Raw genomic sequence first — 22,142 nt, forward strand, 5'->3', positions numbered from 1 at the left:
TTATCTTTTCAGGAGATATACCCAGGAATGGGGCTGCTGAATCATATATTAATTCTATTTTTAGTTTTAGTTTTTTAAGGAATGTCCACACTTTTCTCCATAGAGGCTGCACCAATTTACATTCCCATCAACAGGAGCTGCACCAATTTACATTCCCATCAACAGTGTAAGAGGGTTCCCTTTTCATCCTCTCAGGCATTTATTTGTAGACTTTTTGATGATGGCCCTGCTGACCAGTTTGAGGTGATAACCTCATTGTGGTTTTGATTCGCATTTCTTTATTAGTGATAGAGAATCTTTTCACGTGCATATTGGCCAACAGTATGTCTTCTCTGGAAAAATGTCTATTTAGGTCTTCTGCCAATTTTTTAGAGTTGTTTGGTTTTTTTGGTACTGTGTTGTATGAGCTGTTTGTTCATTTTGGGTATTAACTCCCTATTGGTCACATCGTTTGCAAATATTTTCTCCCATTCCATAGGTTGTCTTTTCTAATTTGTTTTGTTCTGTTGGCATAGCTTAGCCCTTCATTAACAGATTAAAAACCTCAGACCCAGTGAAATAAAATGGCCTGCTCATCAGAGCCCAGAATTTAGGTCTCATGACTTCTGGTTCAGTCAAAAATATACAATTTAACTCACTTTCAACTGTTCTGAGTCACTTCTTAAAAATAATCAGTTAATAATGAGTTGCTTGCTTTGACTCCAACATGAAAAAAGACATAAACACTTAAGGACTATTTCTAAATGCTCAATGCCCTCCTTCCTTGCTTGGATATTCTATACAATGTCATAATCAGAAGCCTCCCCAAAAAGTAGTTAATAGGTATAGAAGGATTTTGGAGATATCTTTTAGGCTAATGCTAAAATAAACAATGGTAAGGAAACTACAATAAAATATAAGAATAATTGGTTATTGGTCAAAATTATTTTTATTTACTTCTTGTAAGAATCATCAAGATTTTTAACACATCAAAGAACGTTATCTGTTAAAATATCAGCATGTACTAGGTTTAGATTTTGACTTCCACTTGCTGAAACTTATTTTTTAATAACTTTTTTACTGAGATATAAATGTTTCAGGTATACAGCAAAGTGATTCAGTTATATACATATATCCTTTCTCAGGTTATTTTCCATTATAGGTTATCACAAAATGTTAAATATAGTTCCCTGTGCTGTACAGCAGGTCCTTGCTGTTGTCTTTTCATCTTGTTGATGGTTTCTTTTGCACAACAAAAGCTTTTAAGTTTGATTAGGTCCCATTTATTTCCATTTGTTGTTGTTTTGCCTTGGTACACTGCTACAATTTACGTCAGAATGTTTTGCCTGTGTTCTCTTCTAGGAGTTTTATGGTGTCTTATCTTATACTTAGGTCTGTAAACCATTTTGAGTTTATTTCTGTGTATGGTGTGAGACAGTGTTCTAATTTCAATGATTTGCATGAGGCTTTCCAGCTTTCCCAACACTACTTGCTAGAGAGACCATCTTTTCTCTGTTGTACATTCTTGCCTCCCTTGTCATAGATTAATTGATCATCAGTGTGTGGGTTTATTTCTGGGCTCTCTATTCCGTTCCGCTGATCTGTACATCTGTTTTTGTGCCAAATTCACAGTTTTGATTACTGTAGCTTTGTAGTATTGTCTGAGGTCTGGAAGGGTTACGCCTTCAGTTTTGTTCTTTTTCCTCAGGATTGCTTTGGTAAATTTAGGGACTTCTGCGGCTCCATATAAATTTTAGGATTATTTGTTCTAGTTCTATAAAAAATGTCATGGGTATTTTGATGAAGATTTCATTAAATCTGTAGATTGCTTTGGGTAGTATGGACATTTTGACAATATTAATTCTTCCAACCCAAGAACATGGGATGTCTTTCCATTTCTTTGCATCATCTTTAATTTCCTTCATCAGTGTTTCAGTTTTCTGCATATAAGTATTCCACTTCCTTGGTTAAGTTTATTTCTAGGTGGGCTTTTTTTTTTTTTAACGAGATTTTTTTTTACTTTATCTTTCTGATATTTCACTGCTAGTGTAGAGACATGCAACAGATTTCTGTATATTAATCTTGTACCCTGCTACCTTGCTGAATTCATTTATTACTTCTATTTTTTGTGTGGAGACTTCAGAGTTCTCTATGTAGAGTAGCATGCCATCTGCAAACAGTCACAGTTTTACCCCTTCCCTTCCAATTTGGATACCTTTTATTAATTTTTCTTGTCTGACTGCTGTGGCTAGGATTCCCAATACTATGTTAACAGAAGTGGTGAGAGTGGGCATCCATGTCTTGTTCTTAAATTTAGTGGGAAGGTTTTCAGTTTTTCACCCCAACCATATTTCTTACACATGACAGAAAACTAGCTCTCCAGCAAACCTGATACAAATATTTCTAAAAAGAACTTCAAACAAAATTGTTATGTATCATATCCAAAAAAAATCCATAAAATTTTGCTGCTTTTGAAAGTTTCTCTTAACTATTATATAAAATAAACTATCTTGAACCTTCACAAAGATATTTTCCTGCAAATATATTTTAACAGTACTCGGTGGTAGAGTGTGTGATTAGCATGCACAAGGTCCTGGGTTCAATCCCCAGTACCTCCACTAAAAATAATAACTAAATAAACCTAATTACTTCCACTCTAAAAAAAAAAGTATTTTTTAAAAAGAAAAAAAAACCCCAATACTCCATGTAAGTAGTGTCAATTTGTATTTTTCTACTGTACCAAATAGCAGTGCAATAAATCTTGTCTTGATCATTTTAAAAATTGAAAACTCATTGTTTTCATAATAGCACCTAGTGAAAAAATGTTTAATAAAATTCTAGTTTCTAATGGGTACAGAGTTTGAATTTGGGATAATGAAAACATTCTGGAGATGGTCACAACAATGTGGATGTACTTAATGCCACTGAACTGAATGTATAATTAAAAATGGTCAAAATGGTTTATGATACATATTTCACCATAATAAAAACTCAGGTTTCAATAAGAGATTTTATGCACGTCATTTGCCAAGAGTTTATGAACCACTATTAAGAAAAGTCATATGTGATAATCTGCACAATTAATTCCAAACTACTACTAACAAAGAAATCTCAAAGGTCTCAATTATTCATCAAAGATACAATTACATCACAACTGAAAATATCCCTTGAAAAAAGAAGTTTAGGAAACCAAAACATTTTCAAATTGGTCCATATAAATGACATGTAACATATTAATATTAACGAGACTATAACTACTTAGCAAACTTATTATGTAAGTCACTATTTGGTACAGGACAGTTTGAAATATTTTCTAACAAACTGGTCTGTACAATCAGGTGACTTTTTTTTTAAGTTTTATTTAAAGAAATATATTTGAGTTTGCCAAGAATATATGAAGTAACATATAAAGGGGAGGTAATAATAGCAGTATTAAACTATAACCATACTATAACACCCTATATAATCAAGGATCCTTCATAAATATCCCCTTGAAAGTCAAGGGCCAAGTACTGGCTAAAGTCCAAGAAAGAGGTAACAAAATGGATACATGCAAAATGTGAAGAGTTTTAAAGTTACTATTTACTAAGTAATGCCTGGTCTCAAATATGCAGGCATTATGCTAAATGTATCACATGAATTTTCATTTAACCCTCACAGTAACTCATGAGATAGATATTTTAATTAATCCCATTTTACAAATGAAACAGGGGCAACAATGGGTTAAACAACATGCTCAAGATTACACAGTCACTAAGGAGCAGGGCTGGGACAAGAAGCTACGTCTGTCACCAAAGCCCACACCACTTAGACAGCACCTGTGACGGGCTCTGTGGGCTTCAATGTGCTATCACCTTTATGACACACTGTGCAGCAGACTGCAGCGTTAAGACCCCTATCTTCCTAGAGGAGACACTCAGGGAAGATAACCCCCATGCTCAGAATCTCTTTGGGAGCAAGCAGCAGAATTGGGCTGGAACCCAAGTCTTCTGACTTCTCACCCACTCTCTTTCCTCCTCAGTTACCTGACCTGTGCGGTGATTTTAAAAATATGTTCACGAATTATTTAATAAGACTCACTTCAACGGGTAGATCCTAACTATCCCCTCAGTAACTCACTTTTCTTTTCTGAAAGTTTTAATTTATTTTTAACACTGTTCCAATTTCAAGTACCTCACTTCTAACAACTACAATGCAGCAGAAGTGACAGGCGTGAGACTTCCAGGGGTAGGTGTGAGACTTACATGAGTAGGTCATAAAAAGCACTGCAGCATCCTCCTCTCAGCTCCTCACTCTGGATGAAGCCAGTTGACATGTTGGGAGGACACTCAAGGAGAGGTCCACATGGCGAGGAAGCAAGGCTTCCTGCCAACAGCCATGTAAGCAAGCCAGCTTGGAGGCGGTGCTCCGCCAGCCCCAGCCAAGCCTGCAAATGACTGAAACCTGAGCCAGAACCACCCAGCTATGCTGCTTCTGAATTCCTAACCCTCAAAACTATGAGGCAATAAATGATTGTTGTATTGAGGCACCATTTATTGACCTTACCTCTTGGAGTCACTATGAGGAAAAAATGGAAGAATGTTCCCAGCATTTGGCATGGTGCCTAATACGCAGTGAAGGTTCAGTAAACAGTTCACTGTTACTAATCTTATTTCTTTAATCTACCCTTCATTAGCAGCTTACCCCAGACACTAAAATTCCCAATTCTCTGTAGGGAGCAACAGCATCCCCTCTAAGTTGTCCAATAGCCTTTTTTACTGGTCTTCACTGACTTTACTTACTCCCCTGCTTTATTTAAAACTTATCTAAAACCGTCTCCCCTCCTTTGGCTTCCAGAGAATGAATAACATGGTTCTCTTTTAGTCTCTGCTACTGCTGCTACTCCTCCCCATGCTCCTTCAAAATGTATGTTATCCTCAAAGCTCTCTCCCTTCATTCTCATAGCCTCTATCTAACCTTTCTGAAGATGCTCTCTGACTCCTAAATGCATCACAGCCTCTACCTCTCATCTGAATCACAGATCCCAATTTCCCCACTCAACCGTCTCACCTGAATGTCTCACAAGTATCTCAAACTCAACAAAATCTGCATTTTTTGCCTCTCTCCTTACTCCTGACTTTTTTTTCCCTTCTTCCCACACCCAACCCTGCTTCTCCTCCTGTGTTCATTAACGGACCAAAATCTGTGAAGTCAGAGGCTGAGATGTCCAATGTCATATTAAAACCTTCCCCCTTCTACTTTCAATAAATGTCTGAGACACTGTGCTGGGTGCCAGGGATACATGGAGCTCAGTCTAGCATGCTTCTAAAATCAACTGTCAAGTCCTAAGGATTCCACCTGTACAGACTCACATATTCATCTCCTCCTTTCCATTCCTACATCACCCCATCCCCTCACACCTGGACCTCTGCGATAATATGCTTACATTTCTCTCTTCAGTCTCTGCCCTCCACCCCAATCCATCCTTCAGAGAGCTGCCCCTTATCTTTCTCAAGCATGTGATCATGCTAATCAGTTCCTCAAAAATCTGCAACGGTTTCCCACTGCTTACAGAGAAAGTCAAAATTCCCTAACATTACCCTGACAGTGCTTCATGATTTTTCCACTCAAATCACCTTCTACATACTGCAGTACACTCCATAGGTGCCCTGAGACATTTAGGTCATCTCACTCTCTCACTAACACTCACACCTGTTTACCAGCTGTTCACTCAGAATGTCATGGCCTCTATGAAAATTCCCTTGTTTAGTCATCAGAATTAACGGCTCCTATCTTTATTCGACACAGCACAATGCTTGTACCTCTATTTGCTATTAATCCTTCTACTTTCTATCACTGTTAGTTGTTTACTTGCCTGTCTCTCTGAGTCAGCCATAAATCCCTGGCTGCCATTAATTAACTTAGCAATCTTGAGTAAGTTATTGCATTATCTAAGGTTCAATTTTCTCATCAGTATAACAAAAGGGTTAGATTAACAAACTGCTAAGTCCCAACTCCAAAGTTCCATAGGGATGTCTTATTTATCTTTGAAAAGGGCAATACAGCACAGCTGTAAGCTTGGACTTGGTAGTCAGACAGGTGGTTCTGAATCCCAGCGCTACAACCTCCCAGCGCTCAACAATGAGCCTGCTGCTTAACATTTCTGTCCCTCAGTTCCTCATCTGTAAAATGAGAATAGAGTTATCTGTTAGAATTCTTCCAGTGTTTTATTATCTTGTAACAACTTTAGTCAGACATAATTCACAAATCATACAATTCACCCATATAAGTATACAACTCAGTGACTTTTGATATATTCAGTTGTATAACCATCACAATTTTAGAATATTTTCATCACCCCAAAAACTCATATCTACCAACAATCACCCCACTTTCCCATCCCCACAGGACCCCAGCCCTAGGCTACTACTAGTGACTCTACTTTCCATCTCTGTGGGTTTGCCTATTTTTTTAACTTTTTTTCCAAACATTTTTTTTAACTCTGTGATTTTATTTATTTTTGGCTGGGGGAGGTAATTAGGTTTACTTATTTATTTTTAGAGGAGCACTGGGGATTGAACCCAGGATTTCATGCATGCTAAGCATGAGCTCTACCACTTGAGCTATATCCTCCCCCAGGTTTGCCTATTCGAACATTTCCTATCAATGGAATAATATAATACGTGGTCATTCATGACTGGCTTCTTTCAATTTGCAAGATGTTTTTAAGGTAAATTTCTGCTGTATATAACAGGACTTCATTTTATTGCTAAATAATATTCCATTGTGTGGATACACTACATTTTGTTTATTCATACCTCAGCTGATGGATATTTGAGTTGTTTCCACCTGGCCATTATGAATAATGCTACTCTTTCAACTTTAAGTAATAGAAAATCCAACTCAAACTGGCTTGAACAAACAACTAAAGGTCCAGTTAGGTAGCACTCGCTTCAGACATGGACTTAAACATCATCATCAGGACTGTTTCTTTCCACCTCCTGGCTATGTTCTCTTCTCTGCTCATTTTCGGGATCTTCCTGTGACAAAATGGCCACTCCACATCCTCTCATAGTCAAGCCAATAGGAGAGAGCAAAAGCCCCTTCCATATTCTCAAGCAAAAGCCCAGGGTTTATTTAGCTCAGTGGGGGGTGAGGGGGGCTCACTGTGACTCATGAGTGCAAAGCGCTAACTGAAATGGGCTGTGTTCCATCCTTGGGAAATGGGAGAGGTACCCAAAGAATGCGAACCAAAAACAGGTAAGAGATAATCCCCACACAAAATGAATGCCCCTTTCCAGTAGGATAAATGGATTCTGAACACCTAAAAATTTTAAAAGCCCAATTTTTAAAAATAAATATATTTTAAATAAACAAACATATAACAACCAATTTAAGGTTGTTGTGAGAATTAAATATAATGAAAGCATATTAAGCTTTTGGAAGAATGCTTAACACGCAGTACCTGCTTAATAAATGTCAGCTGCTTTATTAGCTATTATGAACCACATGATAGCTGCTGAAATCTGACATTTAAGGAAAAAAGCCAATTCTATATAGCTCAATGCCATGTATATTCAGTTTAAACTTAAGGCATGTTTAATTTTATGCCCATATTTGCTCTTTTTTTGCAAAATGTTATGCAAATAGCCCATATTTACTCTTCCATAGTGAAATCTAAGACCACATCTGTATCAAACAGAAGACATATTGTAAATTGACTATACTTCAATAAATGTGTGTGTGTGTGTGTGTGTGTAAAGAAAAAAAAAACAGAAGTGATGAAGCTTGTTTTCAAAATTTTTTAAACTTTAGGTTATAGAGTCAAGGATCTCTACTCTCAGAATTTCTGTGGTCTTGCAGAAAATATGAGAGGCAAAGTATGGGAAAGGGAAGTCTCTGAGACTGGTAGTCTACAAAGCATTTCCTATCCTAACAACAATACATATTATGGTTCAGGCCTGACATCCACCTTAATCCTTTAATAGCCAAAGTTCTCAACTCAGTCTATCAAGAATTCTTTTCATGGGAAAACATCACTTTGATTTCTTAATATAAGCTAACAGGAAGCTACAATTCCCTTAACAAAAAGTAATTTTCCAATCTTGACCAAAGCAGATTTATCTCATTAGACAAAGAACACCAAATGTTTATTTCTCTCTTGAACTCGGCTGAAACATGATTAAAAAATAAATGTTAAAAACTACTAGTGAGATCACCCATGCCTTTTATCACACGTCTTAAGTCTCATCCCTGTCCCCTAATTCCAGTTTCAAATTATAGACCTAGACAAGAGATCACTTGCTATGAACAATGAATATCCCCTTCATGACTTCTAGATCTGATAATAATTCTGTTGGTCTAATTCACTTTAAGGACTACGCTTAGACAACGTATCTCCTTATCATTAACTTTTAGGAGTTGTTATTGAGAAAAATATTTAAACTGGCCAAAATAAGTAAACATATGTTCATGTTTAGATGCTTAAGAAAATTTTGTCGTAATTCCATAGTTTTCCTTTTTTCCGATTACAAAAATTCCTAAAATACAACTGAAACACCATAAAATAACTAATAGCTGCCACTTACTGAGCATTTGTGTGCCACACAGAGGATACACATTATCTTATTCAACCCTCACATTTACTCTCTGAAAAGTATTAGGTCTATTTTAGGATGAAAAAACTGAGACTTAGAAAAATTAATTTATCCAACACCACTGAGAAACGAGATGCCTTCAAAACTTGAACCTAGTCAGCTGCCCCTGAAAGCAATATCAGCCTCAGTAAAAAATACTCAAAGATTAACCAGATTTGGGGAAATGGGAAACTATCGCTTCTTCTCTGGTGAGTTGGGAAAGTCAGACAAGCTTTGCCTACACAAAGTAATAGGATTCAGACTTTAAGAGTCAAGTTACAAAGCCTAGGGTCCTCTAAAAGGCAAACGTATCCTCAGGTGGCCTGAACTTATCACAAAGACATTGCAGGTAGGAGGCAGGAGCGGAGCGAAGGGGGAGAGGAGGGCAGTTCTGTCATTACTGTTAACCTGCAGGGTGCTGGTTGCTACATAAAGGATACTGAAAGGCTCAACCTTGTAGCTACTGAAAAATAAAACTATGTTTCTAAAGCTAAGACAAAAAAACACAGTTACACCTTTTTTTTTTAACTGTCTTACTGTATACTAAAGCTTTCTACATAAAGCAACTTCTATCCCACTCGTATTATGTATGCACATGATAAAATCGTCCAGGCCTGTATGACTTAAGAGTGGTCTCCATTCAAAGAAAGAGAACATATTTTTACTTTTTTTGACAGTGAAGGAAGGAATTAAAAAATAAGGTTCTTGTAATCATCTCTCTTTGGGTGCTAAAAGCTTTACCTTCTTTATTAGTCCCAGAATGGCTTGTCTTTCTGCAGACTAAATGGTAGCTTTAAAGACCATCGAATTGGAATCCAGGAATCTAAACCAGCACCCTAAACTGGCTCAAGAACTAACAGATAAGTAACCTTAATCAAGCAACTGCTTCTTCTGGCCCCCTCAGTGCTCCTTCACAGAAACTTCTCCACTGAAGGAGAAAGGGAGGAAAAACGAAGGCCTGAAAAATGTTAAGCTCTGTTCCAAGAAGCTGCCATTGAGAGAACAACAGCGGATAAGGCAAAGGACAGGTGGTTGGGACCAAGCTCTCACCAGCCAATTCTCCCAGAATAGAGCCACTTTTTCCACTTTACATATAATAGAGTTCCTCCCAAAATTTTCTTTAAAAAGCATTCTGCTACTACAGAGTACAAGTGAAAAACCCTTGTCCAGGTGCTCTCTAAAATCCCTGACACTCCACTGCTTTCAGAGCCGCAGCCTTATACAGTACACTAAGCCTGTGAAAGACATAATCAATTTTACATAAATGCTGCAAATTCACATTCAGTTTCATCCTATCTTAGGATAAACATATCATGCGTGCCCCCCTCCAAGAAAAACCATTCCATGGGATATTCTAGAAATAAAAATAATCAATTGGATACAATTTCCTGTGTAACTGGTGGCGATAACTGGCTGACCACAAAAAGCGCAGGAACAACCTGTGTTCCCTGGACGCCAGAAGCAATGATAGCACTTCGCGACCAAAGGGAGCACCAAAGCACCAGAGTCCCAAGAGACAGGAATCACTTCTGAGTGGATTGTCCATCTTATCTCTTCCACATTTCAATTAAACTTCTGCTTCCTGGGGTTACAGAAGTACCCCTGGCTGGAGTCTTTCTTTACTCCTCCCACCCTGCCGAGTAAACCTGTGCAGTTTGCACAACTGTCCAGGGGCACATCTACTACGCACAGGTACCACAGAGGACATGGCACCCACACTCTATGCTTAGCTAAGGTGAGTTAACAGTCTTGTGTGTCACACAGCCAAGTTTAAAGCATTCAACAGTCCCACTCAGATGTTCCCTCTTGTCTTATCCTTTTAGGCTCCACATTCAAAGACCCTAACTTGAGAATTATAATGCCTGAAAATATTGACATTAAGAATCTGTCCAAGAGATAGCTGAAACAAGTGTACTCTGGAATTGACAGACCAATTAACTTTAAACTTATTAGCAAAACAATTTGACTATAAAGATACTGAATTCAAGTATCAGGGACAAAACATTACATATACATTTTGTAGGATTTATCCCATAAGGCTAAAAACTTAGCATAAAGTATCATATATGCCCAAATATAAGCCATATTTGGATATTCCCCCAAAAATATCCCTCAAAAAAGCGTAGTTTCCTTAGATTCTAGTCCTTACAAGGCCTTTACAATGAAAGACTGCTCTCCCAGGTATCTTATTTTTAACATAATAAGGAGAAAAAAAAAAAAAAAAACAAACTTCATGACAAGAGGAAATGAACAATCAAGATTACAGTAATGCTAGGCTTGATGGCAGAGGGTAACAGATCATTCCTAGAGAAGCCTGGCTCAGACCAGTCTTGGTCAGACTAAGAGAGGGGAGGAGGGATGAAAACTCTTCACAGACGACTGATGGGGGGAACTGTGTGAAATCACCGTAATCAATACTAATTTGGGAGGCTTAGAGACATCAACCCAAATAAAATCAATTTAAAAAGAGGCAAGTAATTTCAACACATTTTTGGAATTATTCCTTGGAGTGTGATCTTAATGCTGTACACAAGCCTTTTTAAAAAACTGCTCTAAAAAAGCAAGTCAATTATTAAATTGTGATAGCAAATGTAACTCTAAAGAATGAATGAAGGAAAAAAAAGGTCTCAGTGTTTTGCAAACAGTTCACTATACTTGGATAAAATATCCAGTGACAGTATCAAGAATGATGCATTTCAGTTTGGACTGAAATAAGTATGTGCTCTCTCTATACTACCTTCACAGCTTTTCTGTAAATTTAAGTTGTTCTAAAAACTAAAGTTTACAAAGAGGTCAGATTTGTGGTCACCAGAAGCATGGGGTGGGGAGAGGGGAGACTGGACGATGGTCAAAGGTACAAACAAGATAAATAAGTACTACGGATGTAATGTAACAACATTACGATGACTGTAGTTAATACTGTTGTATGACAGACAAGAAAGTTGTTAACAGAGTAGATTATAAGAGCTCTCATCATAAGGAGAAATTTTTTCTTTCTATTTTATCTACATGACATGATAGGTGTTAACTAAACCTATAGTGGTAATCATTTCACCATATATAAATCAAACCATCATGCTGTACACCTTAAACTTATGCAAAGATGTATGTCAATTATTTCTCAATAAATCTAGGCGGGAAAGCCTTTTAAAATATGTATCATATGCCCTGGAAAGCTATTAACTGAATCAAAAAGGGTTTTTAACATATTTCTTTAGAAAACCTTTTTATTTTTATAGTCAGACAAAACAGAGAAGACATTAGTCAATCTCCATAACCAATTACTCGGATTCTACAATTTCAAGACTTTGATAACTTTTTTCAGCTTTATCAGGGCATAAGTGATAAAACTGTATGTATTCAAAGTGTGCAACTTAATGACTTGACATACGTATCTTTGTGAAATCATCACCACAATCAGGTTAATTAACACATCCACACCTCACACAGTTGCCATTTGTGTGTGTGTGGTTACTCAAAGCATTTCTAGGGTTGGGGGTATAGCTCAGTGGAAGAGTCCATGCTTGGGATGTCCTGGGTTCAATCCCCAGTGCCTCTGTTAAGTGGGGAAAAAGGTGCTCTAATGATAACAGTCACTGATGTTGCAAATGTGAAATGTCTGAATAAAACTGCTTCATGACACACGAGTGGAAAAGAGGTATTTCTAAATCAAAGTATAATTTTATTTGTGGATTTAAATGTGTATGCAATTAAGAAATTAAATATCTTAAGCAAACATTTGACTATTCCATCCATATCTCTAAAATTTACATATTCAAGTTATATAAAATTTTAAACTTTTTATTGGGAAATCAGGGGACTTATCACAACCAAGGCTGTCTTATATTCAAGTACATAAGATACCTTACAATACAAATTCAATCTAAAATGTTCCCTTGGAGACATACACAACAAATAGAGCATCCCCACCAAAACAAAGGAAAGAGAGAAAAAAGTCTCTGGTTAATGGCTATCCACAGAAATGGTGGACACACCATCAAATTTTTTTTTTTTAATGGGCAGAAGACAAAACAGGAAATTCAAATGACCAGTAAACATATCAGAAGATGTTCAACACCATCACCCAGGAAAACGCAAATTAAAAGCACAATGAGGTATCTAGCAATACATACCCAGAATAGCTAAAATTAAAAAGAATGACACTATCATGTATGGAAAAGACGTGGAGCAACTGAAACTTCATACATTCTGCTGTGAGTGTAAAACAGTTCAATCAAAACTACATCATAATAAAACTGGGAGAAAATATCTCTGCAATTATGACTAAGACTAACATATACCTCTCTTCTGTAACCTAGAAATCCCACTGCGAGGGCATATCTCCAAGAGAAATGAGAGCAAATGTCCACAAAGGACATGAACGAGAAAGCTTATAGCTGCTTTATTCATAATGTCTAAAAAATGAAGGAAAAAAATACTCATCAAAAGAAGACTAGACAACTAAACTATGATAGTACATTCATTCGACGGAATACTACAAAGCAGTAACAATAAACTAACGGTACAACCGGCACCTGCAACAACTCAGACAAATCTCATAGGTATTATGTTGAGTAAAAGAAGTCAGACACAAGAGTATATACTATACTATTTTACTTATATGAAGGTCAGAAACAAGTAAAACTTATCAATAATGACAGGTATCAGCAAAGTGGTTACCCCTGGGTGGCAGGGTATAGACTAGGGAGAGGTCTGAGGAACTGCACAGGGTATTGGAATGGTCTGTATTTTGATCTGGGTGGTGGTTACAAGGATGTCAATATATGTAAAAATCATCAAGCTGTACACTTCAGATTAGTACACTTTATTACTTTACTATATGCATATGAATGTATATAGGCTACAAATCAGTTATTTTTAAACAAAAATATGCATAAGCACACTGTAATTAACAGTAATGTATTATATACTTGGAAGTTAAGAGAGGAGCTTACATGTTACCACCTCACACAAAAAAAAGGTAATTTTGTGAGAGGATGGAGGTATTCACTAACCTTAATGTGGTAATCATTTCACAATATATACATGTACTAAATCATCATGTTGTATACCTTAAACTTACAAGTTATACGGCAATAATAACTCAATAAAACTGGGAAAAACTATATACAAGTAAAAAGATAAAACACCAAATATTTATAAACATATTACTACATAACTCAATTTTTAAAAAAACAAAAATAAGTACAAGTAAAAAGATATTTCACCAAAATAACTGGTGGAGCTACAACTGATATTTTTAAACTGTTCTGTACTGTCTGAATTTTCCACCATGACCCTACTACTTTTACATTTAAAATGAAGCTATCTCATTAAAACAACAGTAAAGCTAAAATCAAACAAGGTCTCTTCCTAAAGCCTTCCCTTAACAGTTAAAGCACCACTGTACCTAAATCTTCCAGTGCTCACCACAGTTCTGAAATGGGTCTGTTGGGCAGGTAATCTCTCCTACTTGCCAGTTAGTACAGGGCTTTATTTACTTCATTCTTCCTAGCATTCAACACATTGTCCAGCTCTAGGTATCTGCTTCACGTACGTTTGCTGTTTTGAACAGCATCACTGGTAAGCAAAAATGATTGTTGAATAATCTATGTAACAAAGTAAGAAGTCATAAATGATTACCTTCCATGGGAGGGATTCCAAAGTCATGGGCTTGTGAGTTTGAGTTTATGCTACAGGGAAGGGTTGAGGCTTACCTAATAAACATACAAAGTTGTACAACAGCATTCCTAAATTGTCTCACCTGTAATTTACTAACCCAGTGCCACCAATCCCATGGCTATCATTTTCTGCAGCAGTCAGAACTCACACATATTGTAAGAAAATGGATAAGCAATAACCTACAAGATCCACCTGCCAAACAGAAAGTCAAGGGACCAAAGAATTAAGAATCCAGTCACTAACAGCGTGCATTCAGATCACAGATATCTGTGCAGAAGAAAAAGACACACAGGAAGAGGGACAGACAGACACTAAGAAACCAAATTGCTACCTTCCTGGAATATCAAAATACAAACATAAGTCCTCCAGCAATCATACCCTTGGGTATTTACCCTACAGAAATGGAAACATGTTTACATAAAAACCTGTACAGGAATGTTCAGCAGCATTACATGTAAGAATCAAAAACTAGAAACTATTGAAATGTCCTTCAACAGATGAATGAATAATGGATAAACTGTTGGACAGTCACATAGTGAAAGACCACTCAGCAGTAGTAAGGAGTAAGTTACTGAAGCACACAACAACAGGGGTAAGTCCCAAGGGCACTATGCTGCCTGAAAAAAAGTAAATCTCAAAAGGTTACATACTATATAATTTCATTTATACAACGTTCACAAAGTGGCAAAATTACAATGATAGAGAATAGTGCTTACCAGGGGTTATTAAAAGTTGTAACAAAAGGGAGTTTCTTTTTGATGATGAAACAGTTCTGCATCCTAATCCTGGTGATAATTTTACAAGTGATAACATTTGAGAGAACTACACACATACACACAGTGCACCTAAAAACTGGTAAATGTGAGTTAATAGTATTGTGCCAAAGTTAATTTCCTGGTTTTGACAATATTCCATGGTTATGTAAGATATAAGCACTGGAGAAAGCTGGATAAAGGACACACAGGGAACTCTACCATTTTTGCAGCTTCTTGTGAGTCATAATACTTCAACATAAAAAGTTGTAATTTTAAAAAAAGGAGTTAAAATATGATTTATAGCCAAAAAGTGTAAAGAACCCAAATGCCCATCAATGAATGAATAGATGACTAAAACACAGTATATCAACACAATGAAATGTTACTTGGTGATATAAAGGAATGAAGTACCAATACATACTACAACATGGATGAAACTTGAAAGCATTATGCTAAGTGAAAGATAATCAGACAGAAGACCATATATTGTATGAACCCATTCATAAGAAATATCCAGAATAGGTAAGTTTATAAAAACAGAAAATAAATTAGTGATCACTGGGGGCATGGGAAAATGGGGAGTAACTGCTAAACAAGTATGAGGTTTCTTTTGGGGGTTCTGCAGTTAGGTAACAGTTGCATAACTTTGTGAATATACTTTAAAAACAGCAAATTACACATTTTAAAAAATTTTTTAAAAAATAAATTTTATAGCATGTGAATTATGTCTCAAAAAAAAGTTACATGTCAAGAAAAACATCAGGGGAGAGGGTACAGCTCAAGTGGTAGAGCACATGCCTAGCATGCCTGAGGTCCTGGGTTCAATCCCCAGCACCTCCACTGAAGAAATCAATCAATCAATCAATCAATCAATCAATCAATCTAATTACCTCCCCCCTGTAAAAAGTTTTCAAAAAAGAAAGAAAAAGAAAAAAAATCAATACCTTTAAAAAAATCTTTAAAAAGCTGTATACATATGCACATGCTCCAAAGCAAAAATCTACCCCATTCCATCTGATTTAGCTAATTCTCAAGATTTATGATTGATACTGTAGTCCTTCCCTGATGCCTGTTACTCACAAAACAGCACAATTAATAGTCAGCAAACTAAACCCACTGGAACAATCTGACAAGCTAACAACCTCGGCTAAGTAAAGAAATCTTAACCTTATTTTGGTAACTACAAATTCTGGAGTTTTTAAAAAGTAGCCTATATTATAGAAACTGACTCAATTCATAAAAGCTCACAGAATTTAACTGAATTAAAATGAATGAAGTGCCACTTGCATATACAAGCAGACAATAATGAAAGTAGATCATATTACATTAAGCCAGGCCCACGTAGTCACATAATTCAAGTTTGCCAATCATGATATTAATATAGTTTAAAATTAGATCTATTACTCCCTTTCCTCCTCTGGAGAATTAATCAAAAGCAAAAACACGGCATCAGGAGACTGAATACTGGTCCAAACTAAACTAACTGTGTGACCTTATCCTCTGTCAGAGCTGTCTGTAAAACGCAGAATACCTCAGAGACTACCAGTCTCCTATAGTCCTCTACCACTTCTCCCCAGCGCCACTCCATGCACCCTAAGCCAAGTCACCATGGTTTCCAGAGTACTACGGAAGGCCACCTCTTAGTTTCTACTTCTCCCCTGCCCCACACAATCCATTCTCAACTTTGAAACTCTTTTTAAAGCAGGAATCAGATCCTGCCACTTTCACTGTATGCCTCCCAATGGCCTAAAAGGCGAGGCCCCACCCATTCTGACTCCTCCCCCCTCACCATCCTCTTGGGTAGCACTCTACCCAACCTGACCTTTAGGTTCCTCCAACATTCCTAGCTCATTCCTCCCCAGGGCCTTTGCACACTCCCATCTCCTCCTTATTCTAACTTCTGTTCAAATGTTACCTCCTCAGAGAGGTGAGTGTGGACTGGTCCCAGCCTGTCTAGATTCAACTTAATAGCTGGACACATTACTCATTCAGCTGTGCCTCTGTTTCCTCATCTGTAAAATGGTGATAACAACAGTGCCTAATTCATACTTCTCACAAGGGATAAACGCATGTAAAGCAAGCAACAAAGTGACCGGCAGTTTTCAAACGTCATCTATCACTATACTTAAGGAAACCCAGCTTCATTTTCTCCCTATCCCTTGGCACCATCTGGAATGGTCTTCCTTTTATCCACTTTAGGGTTTCCCTAAACCCCCACAGAATGTAACGGTTCAAGAGGAGCTGTGTTTGTCTTGTTCAAAGGTCTACTATCATTTCCTAGGAAAGGCATGTAAAATACTTGTTAGATATATGAATAAATCAATCACATCAGACTTTCCTTTAATATTGTCTTGAGTCAAAGAATTAAGCGAAAAATGACTGCCTTAATCAAAGTTATGTAATGCAGCTGGTCTCTTCCTGATACTTGCAGTTTGATCAGTTCATTTAGTCACTGGCTAAGGGGTTTCCCCCTCAAATCCAGTCACATAACTACAGAAGACACAGAAAAAAACGTGACAGATTAATCTTCAAGAGTAAAGGGTAAAAATTGTGGATATACGCTAAGTCTTTATAAACATACAACATAAATCCAAACTGCAACACGCCAAAAAAGGCCCTTAGCCATTGGGAAAATCACACCCTGAAACAGGAAAATACGAAACACGCATTGACTGACTTAACTGTTTTCCTACATCAATCTATCTATATAAAAAAAAATTTTTTTTACACTTACGTATTTCCATCTACATACACACACACAGAGCCATCCCCAAAACTAGGGGCATTCTTTTTCAACTCCTTTTAACTTCTCTAAACAAAATGGGCTACGTGGGAATAAATGCTTCGTATTTAAAGTTGTGATCAAAACCCAATACTCAAGATCCTAAACATTACAGTTCTCCTTTCTTATGGGCTAAACTTCCTTCCTTCACCAAAGGAAATCCCAAATACAAGGTTCTGATTGCTAGCACTTTTAGAGCATCTAAAACTACCAAATACCCATTGCAATGTAATGTTTAAGAATCCAATATTCAATTTTTATCCACCAATTCCTCAAGTTCCTAATAAGCACTTTTCTTTCGCTCTTTTTTTTTAAGGAACGCATTCCTATGTTGGTATCAACATATCGTGAAATCCTTTTCTTTCAAGTTATATTCCAGTTTGAATGAACAAAAACTATCATGATACGTCACATTAGGAGTGATTTAGGCAGTTTTCAAAGAGGCCACCAATAGATATGAAATTCGCTAGGCAGAGACCAAGACGAATAGGAAGGGAGAAAGCCTAGGAATGCTGCAGGCTAGACCCCCAAACAAATGCTTCGTGATTTTATTTAAAGATGATTACGGACTATCCCCACAGTATTAAATACACAACTGAGTATTTTCTTGCTCAAAAGGAAGAGTGAAGCCACAAATCCAGGCGTAAAGATGTTGAACGCTGGTAGAGTCTTCAAAATTAGGAAAGAAAGGGAAAGGAGAGACGCGGCGGCGTTCTGCGGTCTTGGAGCAGCTCTCCAGGAAAGGCTTCCCGGGCTCCGGCCGCTCCCACTCCGGTCCGCGGCCAGGCTGGAGGTGGCTGGCGGCTGGCACGTTTTAAATATCACCACCCTATTCATCGACTCCCCGGCACAATGAGGGGCTGGGCAGCCGCGCCGGGGACCGCCCGCGCACACGCCCACCGGTCCCGCGCCGCCCGGGACCCGGGCGCAGCCGCCGCGCAACGAAGTCACGCTCGGCCCGGGCATAAAGTTTCGGGGGGAAAAAAAAAACACAAGCGCCGAAACGCACGGGTCTTGGAGCTGAACTCGCGCCAGGAACACGCCCGTAGCAAACCACTTGACAACCAACTCGAATTTTCAGCAGAAAAGGCCGAGAGGCGGGGGCCGGGGAGGAAGAAGAGGACGGACGGACGGACGGACGGACGGACACACACACACACACACTCACTCTTGCACACCCGGCTCCTCTTCCTCTAGGGCCCCGGAGCCCAGGTGGGAGAGACGCCGCAGCCTCACAACCCGCACGCAGTGCGGCCGGGCCGGGGCCGGGGCTGCGGACGCCAGCGCTCCTCCCAGGAAGGCCCAAGACCCCCGGGCCGGCTCGGCGCCCTGGGGAGCGTGCGCACGCCCGGCGCCTCCACGCCAGCCCGCCCCCGACGGCCGCGGCGACTGGGGGCCCAGGGACGCTCGGTCGGCCAGTCGCTGGCCCGCTCAGCCCCTCCCCCACCCGCCCCTCCCCCCGGGCCGCCCGCGGGGCGCGCTGGAGGCGAGCGCCGGCGTCCCGGGGGATAAGCCCGCCCGCCGGCCCCGGGAATGCGGGCAACTTTCCCCTGCGCGGTCACGGGCTACCCTCGACTGGGCGCGGGCGGGGGCCCAGGAACTACCGCAGCGTGGACTCACTTTTTCGCGTGTTTCTCTCTTTTCGGCCTCCGCTTTCGGGCCTGAATGGCCAGCACTGAGGAAAGAGAAGACACACATTAACGGTCGGCAGGCCGGCCTGCGGGGCCGCGTGGCGGGGAGGAGGGGACGCCGCGGGCCACTCACCTTTCCGGGAGCTCATCCTGACGCGGCGGAAAAGGGGCAAGGGGCTTCGCCGTGGCGGCGGCGGCGGCGGCGGCGGCAGTGGCCGAGACGCGGGAGCCAAGCCGAGCCCAGCTGCAGCCTCCACTCGCTCCGCCGGCCGGGAGGAGGCGGGAACCGCGCCTGCGCCGCCGCCGCAGCCGCCGCTCCCGCTGGGGGCCCGGCAAAACCCACCCCCGGCCGGCCCCGCCCCCGCCTCGCCCCGCCCCCACCCGCCCGGTGGGGTCGGGACCCCTGCGTCGGCCCCTCCCGCGCGCCCCGCACCCACCCGCCTGACCCACCTGTGCGGAAGTGGCCCCCACCAAGACCACCGCCACTCCCACTCCCGCCTCCCCCACCCCCGCCCCAGCCCGTGGCCGGGGCCTCTGCCTCCTGAGCCCCCTCGGCCGGCCCAGGCCTCCCGCCCCTCCCCGGCACGCGGCCCACACGACCCTCCCTCTCCAGCCACAGCCTCTCCCCTACTCACCCCGGCCGGTCGCGCCGCTCGCGTCTCCATGCGCCCTTCCTTGGGCAGCGCCTCCGCCGGTCTCACACCACCTCTCCTCGCGCGGCCTCTTCTCCCCCTTTGCTCCTCTACATCCTTGCATCCCCATGAGCGCCGCTTTCTCCTCTCCGGCGGGTGTGGAAAGGGCACAGGACCAAGAGCTGGGAAACCTGTTTCCTTCACTAGCAGTGTGACCTTGGAAAAGTCATCTTATCTCTCACCTTTATCTACCCCGAAGGATTGCTTGAGTGCAATGGAGGAAAAGATGCAGATAGCATGGAAAGTAGGATTGAGCTTTTGCAGGTGAATTAAAGCCCATTTCAATAAATACCACGTGGCATAACAACCGAACACAACTACCCACCAAGGTGTTATTTCTCCACTTTACAATGAGGAACCCGAGTCCTAAAGAGGTTAAACAGTTTACTCAGCTATGATTCAAAATTAGGCCTAGCTGACTCCAAATTCCACGTGTCATGCTTCTTAAATTGATAAACAAAATAACTGCAGTGTTCCCTTGTTAAGTAACTATCATATTTTTGAAAGATATTCATCCTGACCACTTACTCTCTCATCTGTAATCTTAACTGGTCCCAGTAGCTAGTCTAAGGATACTTAAACACACCCCCTACCCCTCGCCCCGGAACAGCGCTGCTTGAACTTGAAGAGCTTTCTACTTTGTCAATTTTCTATTTTCAAAAATATCAAACCTATAGAAAAGTTATGAGAAAAATACAGTGAACGCCCATATTAACCCATATTCACTTTCTGTGTGCGTGTGTATGGGTTTGTTGTTTTATGACAATCATTTGAGCTTTTTGCATACTTTGTTACTCTTTACCCCTAAATATTTCAGTAAGTATCTACTAAGAACAAAGATACTCTCCTACGTTACTCATAATTCCATTATCACGCCAAGAAAATTTAAAATTATATTATCTGTAATACCTTGGCTACATTCAAATTTTCAAGATGTCCTTTTTAGCTGACTTTTTCTCAACCTAGGATCGTGCAGTCCATTTAACTGTCATGTATTTTTAAGCTCCTTTAGTCTAAAATAACCCCTAGTATTGTTCTTTTATAACATTCAGTTTTTTAAAGAATTCAGTTCTGCCATTTGCAGAATGTTCCTCAGTTTGTATTCATCTGTTTCCTATTAGATTCAAGTTAAATAATTTTGTCAGGTACACTGTGTAGATGATGTGTCCATCTTACTATGTCGCATCAAGAAGGCTATGTACTATTATTGGTGGTGTTACATGTAATCATTTCGGCATGGTAAAGGTACCTTTTTTTCCTTTGTATTTCAAAAGCGCTCTGTGTAAAAAACGGGCAAGACAGTTCTCCAAAGAAGATATCCAAATGGCCAATGGGTACATGAAACGATGCTCAGCATCACAAGAGAAATGCAAAGCAAAACCGCAATGAGATATCACTTCTCACCTACTAGGATGACTATAATATTTTTTAATGAAAATAAGTGTTGGCGAGGATACAGAGACATGGTAATACTCATACATTGCTACTGGAAATGTAAAATGGTGCAATCACTGTGGAAGACAGCCCTCAAAATGCTAAACATAGAATTATCAGCAGTTCCACTCTTGGGTATATATCCAAAAGAACTGAAAACAAGTACTCAAATAAATCTCTGTACGTATATGTTCACAGCATCACTAATCACAGTAGCCAAAAGGTTAGAAACAACCAACTGTCCATCAGTGTATGAATGGATAAACTGTGGTATAGAATACAATGAACTATTTTTTCAGCCATAAAAAGGAATGAAACACTGGTAGATGCTACAACATGGATTAACCTCAAAATATTGTGCCGAGTTACAGAAGCCAGAAACAAAAAGTCATATATTGTACAATTCCATTTATATGAAACATCCAGAATAAGCCAATCCACAGAAAGCAGACTGGTGGTGGCCAAAGCCGGGGGTGGGGGGCAGGGGGGAATGAGTAGCAACTGCTTAAGAAGTAAGGGGTTTTATTTTGTAATGATGAAAATGTTTTGGTAGAGGTGGTGGTGGCACAACA

General features: G+C 39.8%; 1 protein-coding gene across 8 annotated transcripts in view; it reads right to left on the reverse strand.

Annotated features, from left to right (window-relative positions):
* The window catches only part of SRPK2 (SRSF protein kinase 2), a 204,362-nt gene extending 184,141 nt beyond the window's left edge, over positions 1 to 20,221 (reverse strand). For 3 of the 8 annotated variants that reach the window (XM_032484191.1, XM_032484184.1, XM_032484187.1), the window contains exons 1-2: positions 20,080 to 20,221; positions 19,434 to 19,488 (exon numbers count right to left, since the gene is read on the reverse strand). In XM_032484191.1, coding sequence (XP_032340082.1) covers positions 19,434 to 19,488; positions 20,080 to 20,206 — 182 coding nt within the window. In that variant the 5' untranslated portion in view covers positions 20,207 to 20,221. Of the gene's footprint in view, positions 1 to 19,433; positions 19,489 to 19,577; positions 19,923 to 20,079 lie in introns of those variants that run through there. The other 5 variants (XM_032484186.1, XM_032484185.1, XM_032484189.1 and 2 more) reach the window with 5 other exon arrangements.
* Positions 20,222 to 22,142: the final 1,921 nt, after the last annotated feature.

The sequence above is a fragment of the Camelus ferus genome, chromosome 7, assembly GCF_009834535.1.
Source record: "Camelus ferus isolate YT-003-E chromosome 7, BCGSAC_Cfer_1.0, whole genome shotgun sequence".
NCBI lineage: Eukaryota > Metazoa > Chordata > Mammalia > Artiodactyla > Camelidae > Camelus > Camelus ferus.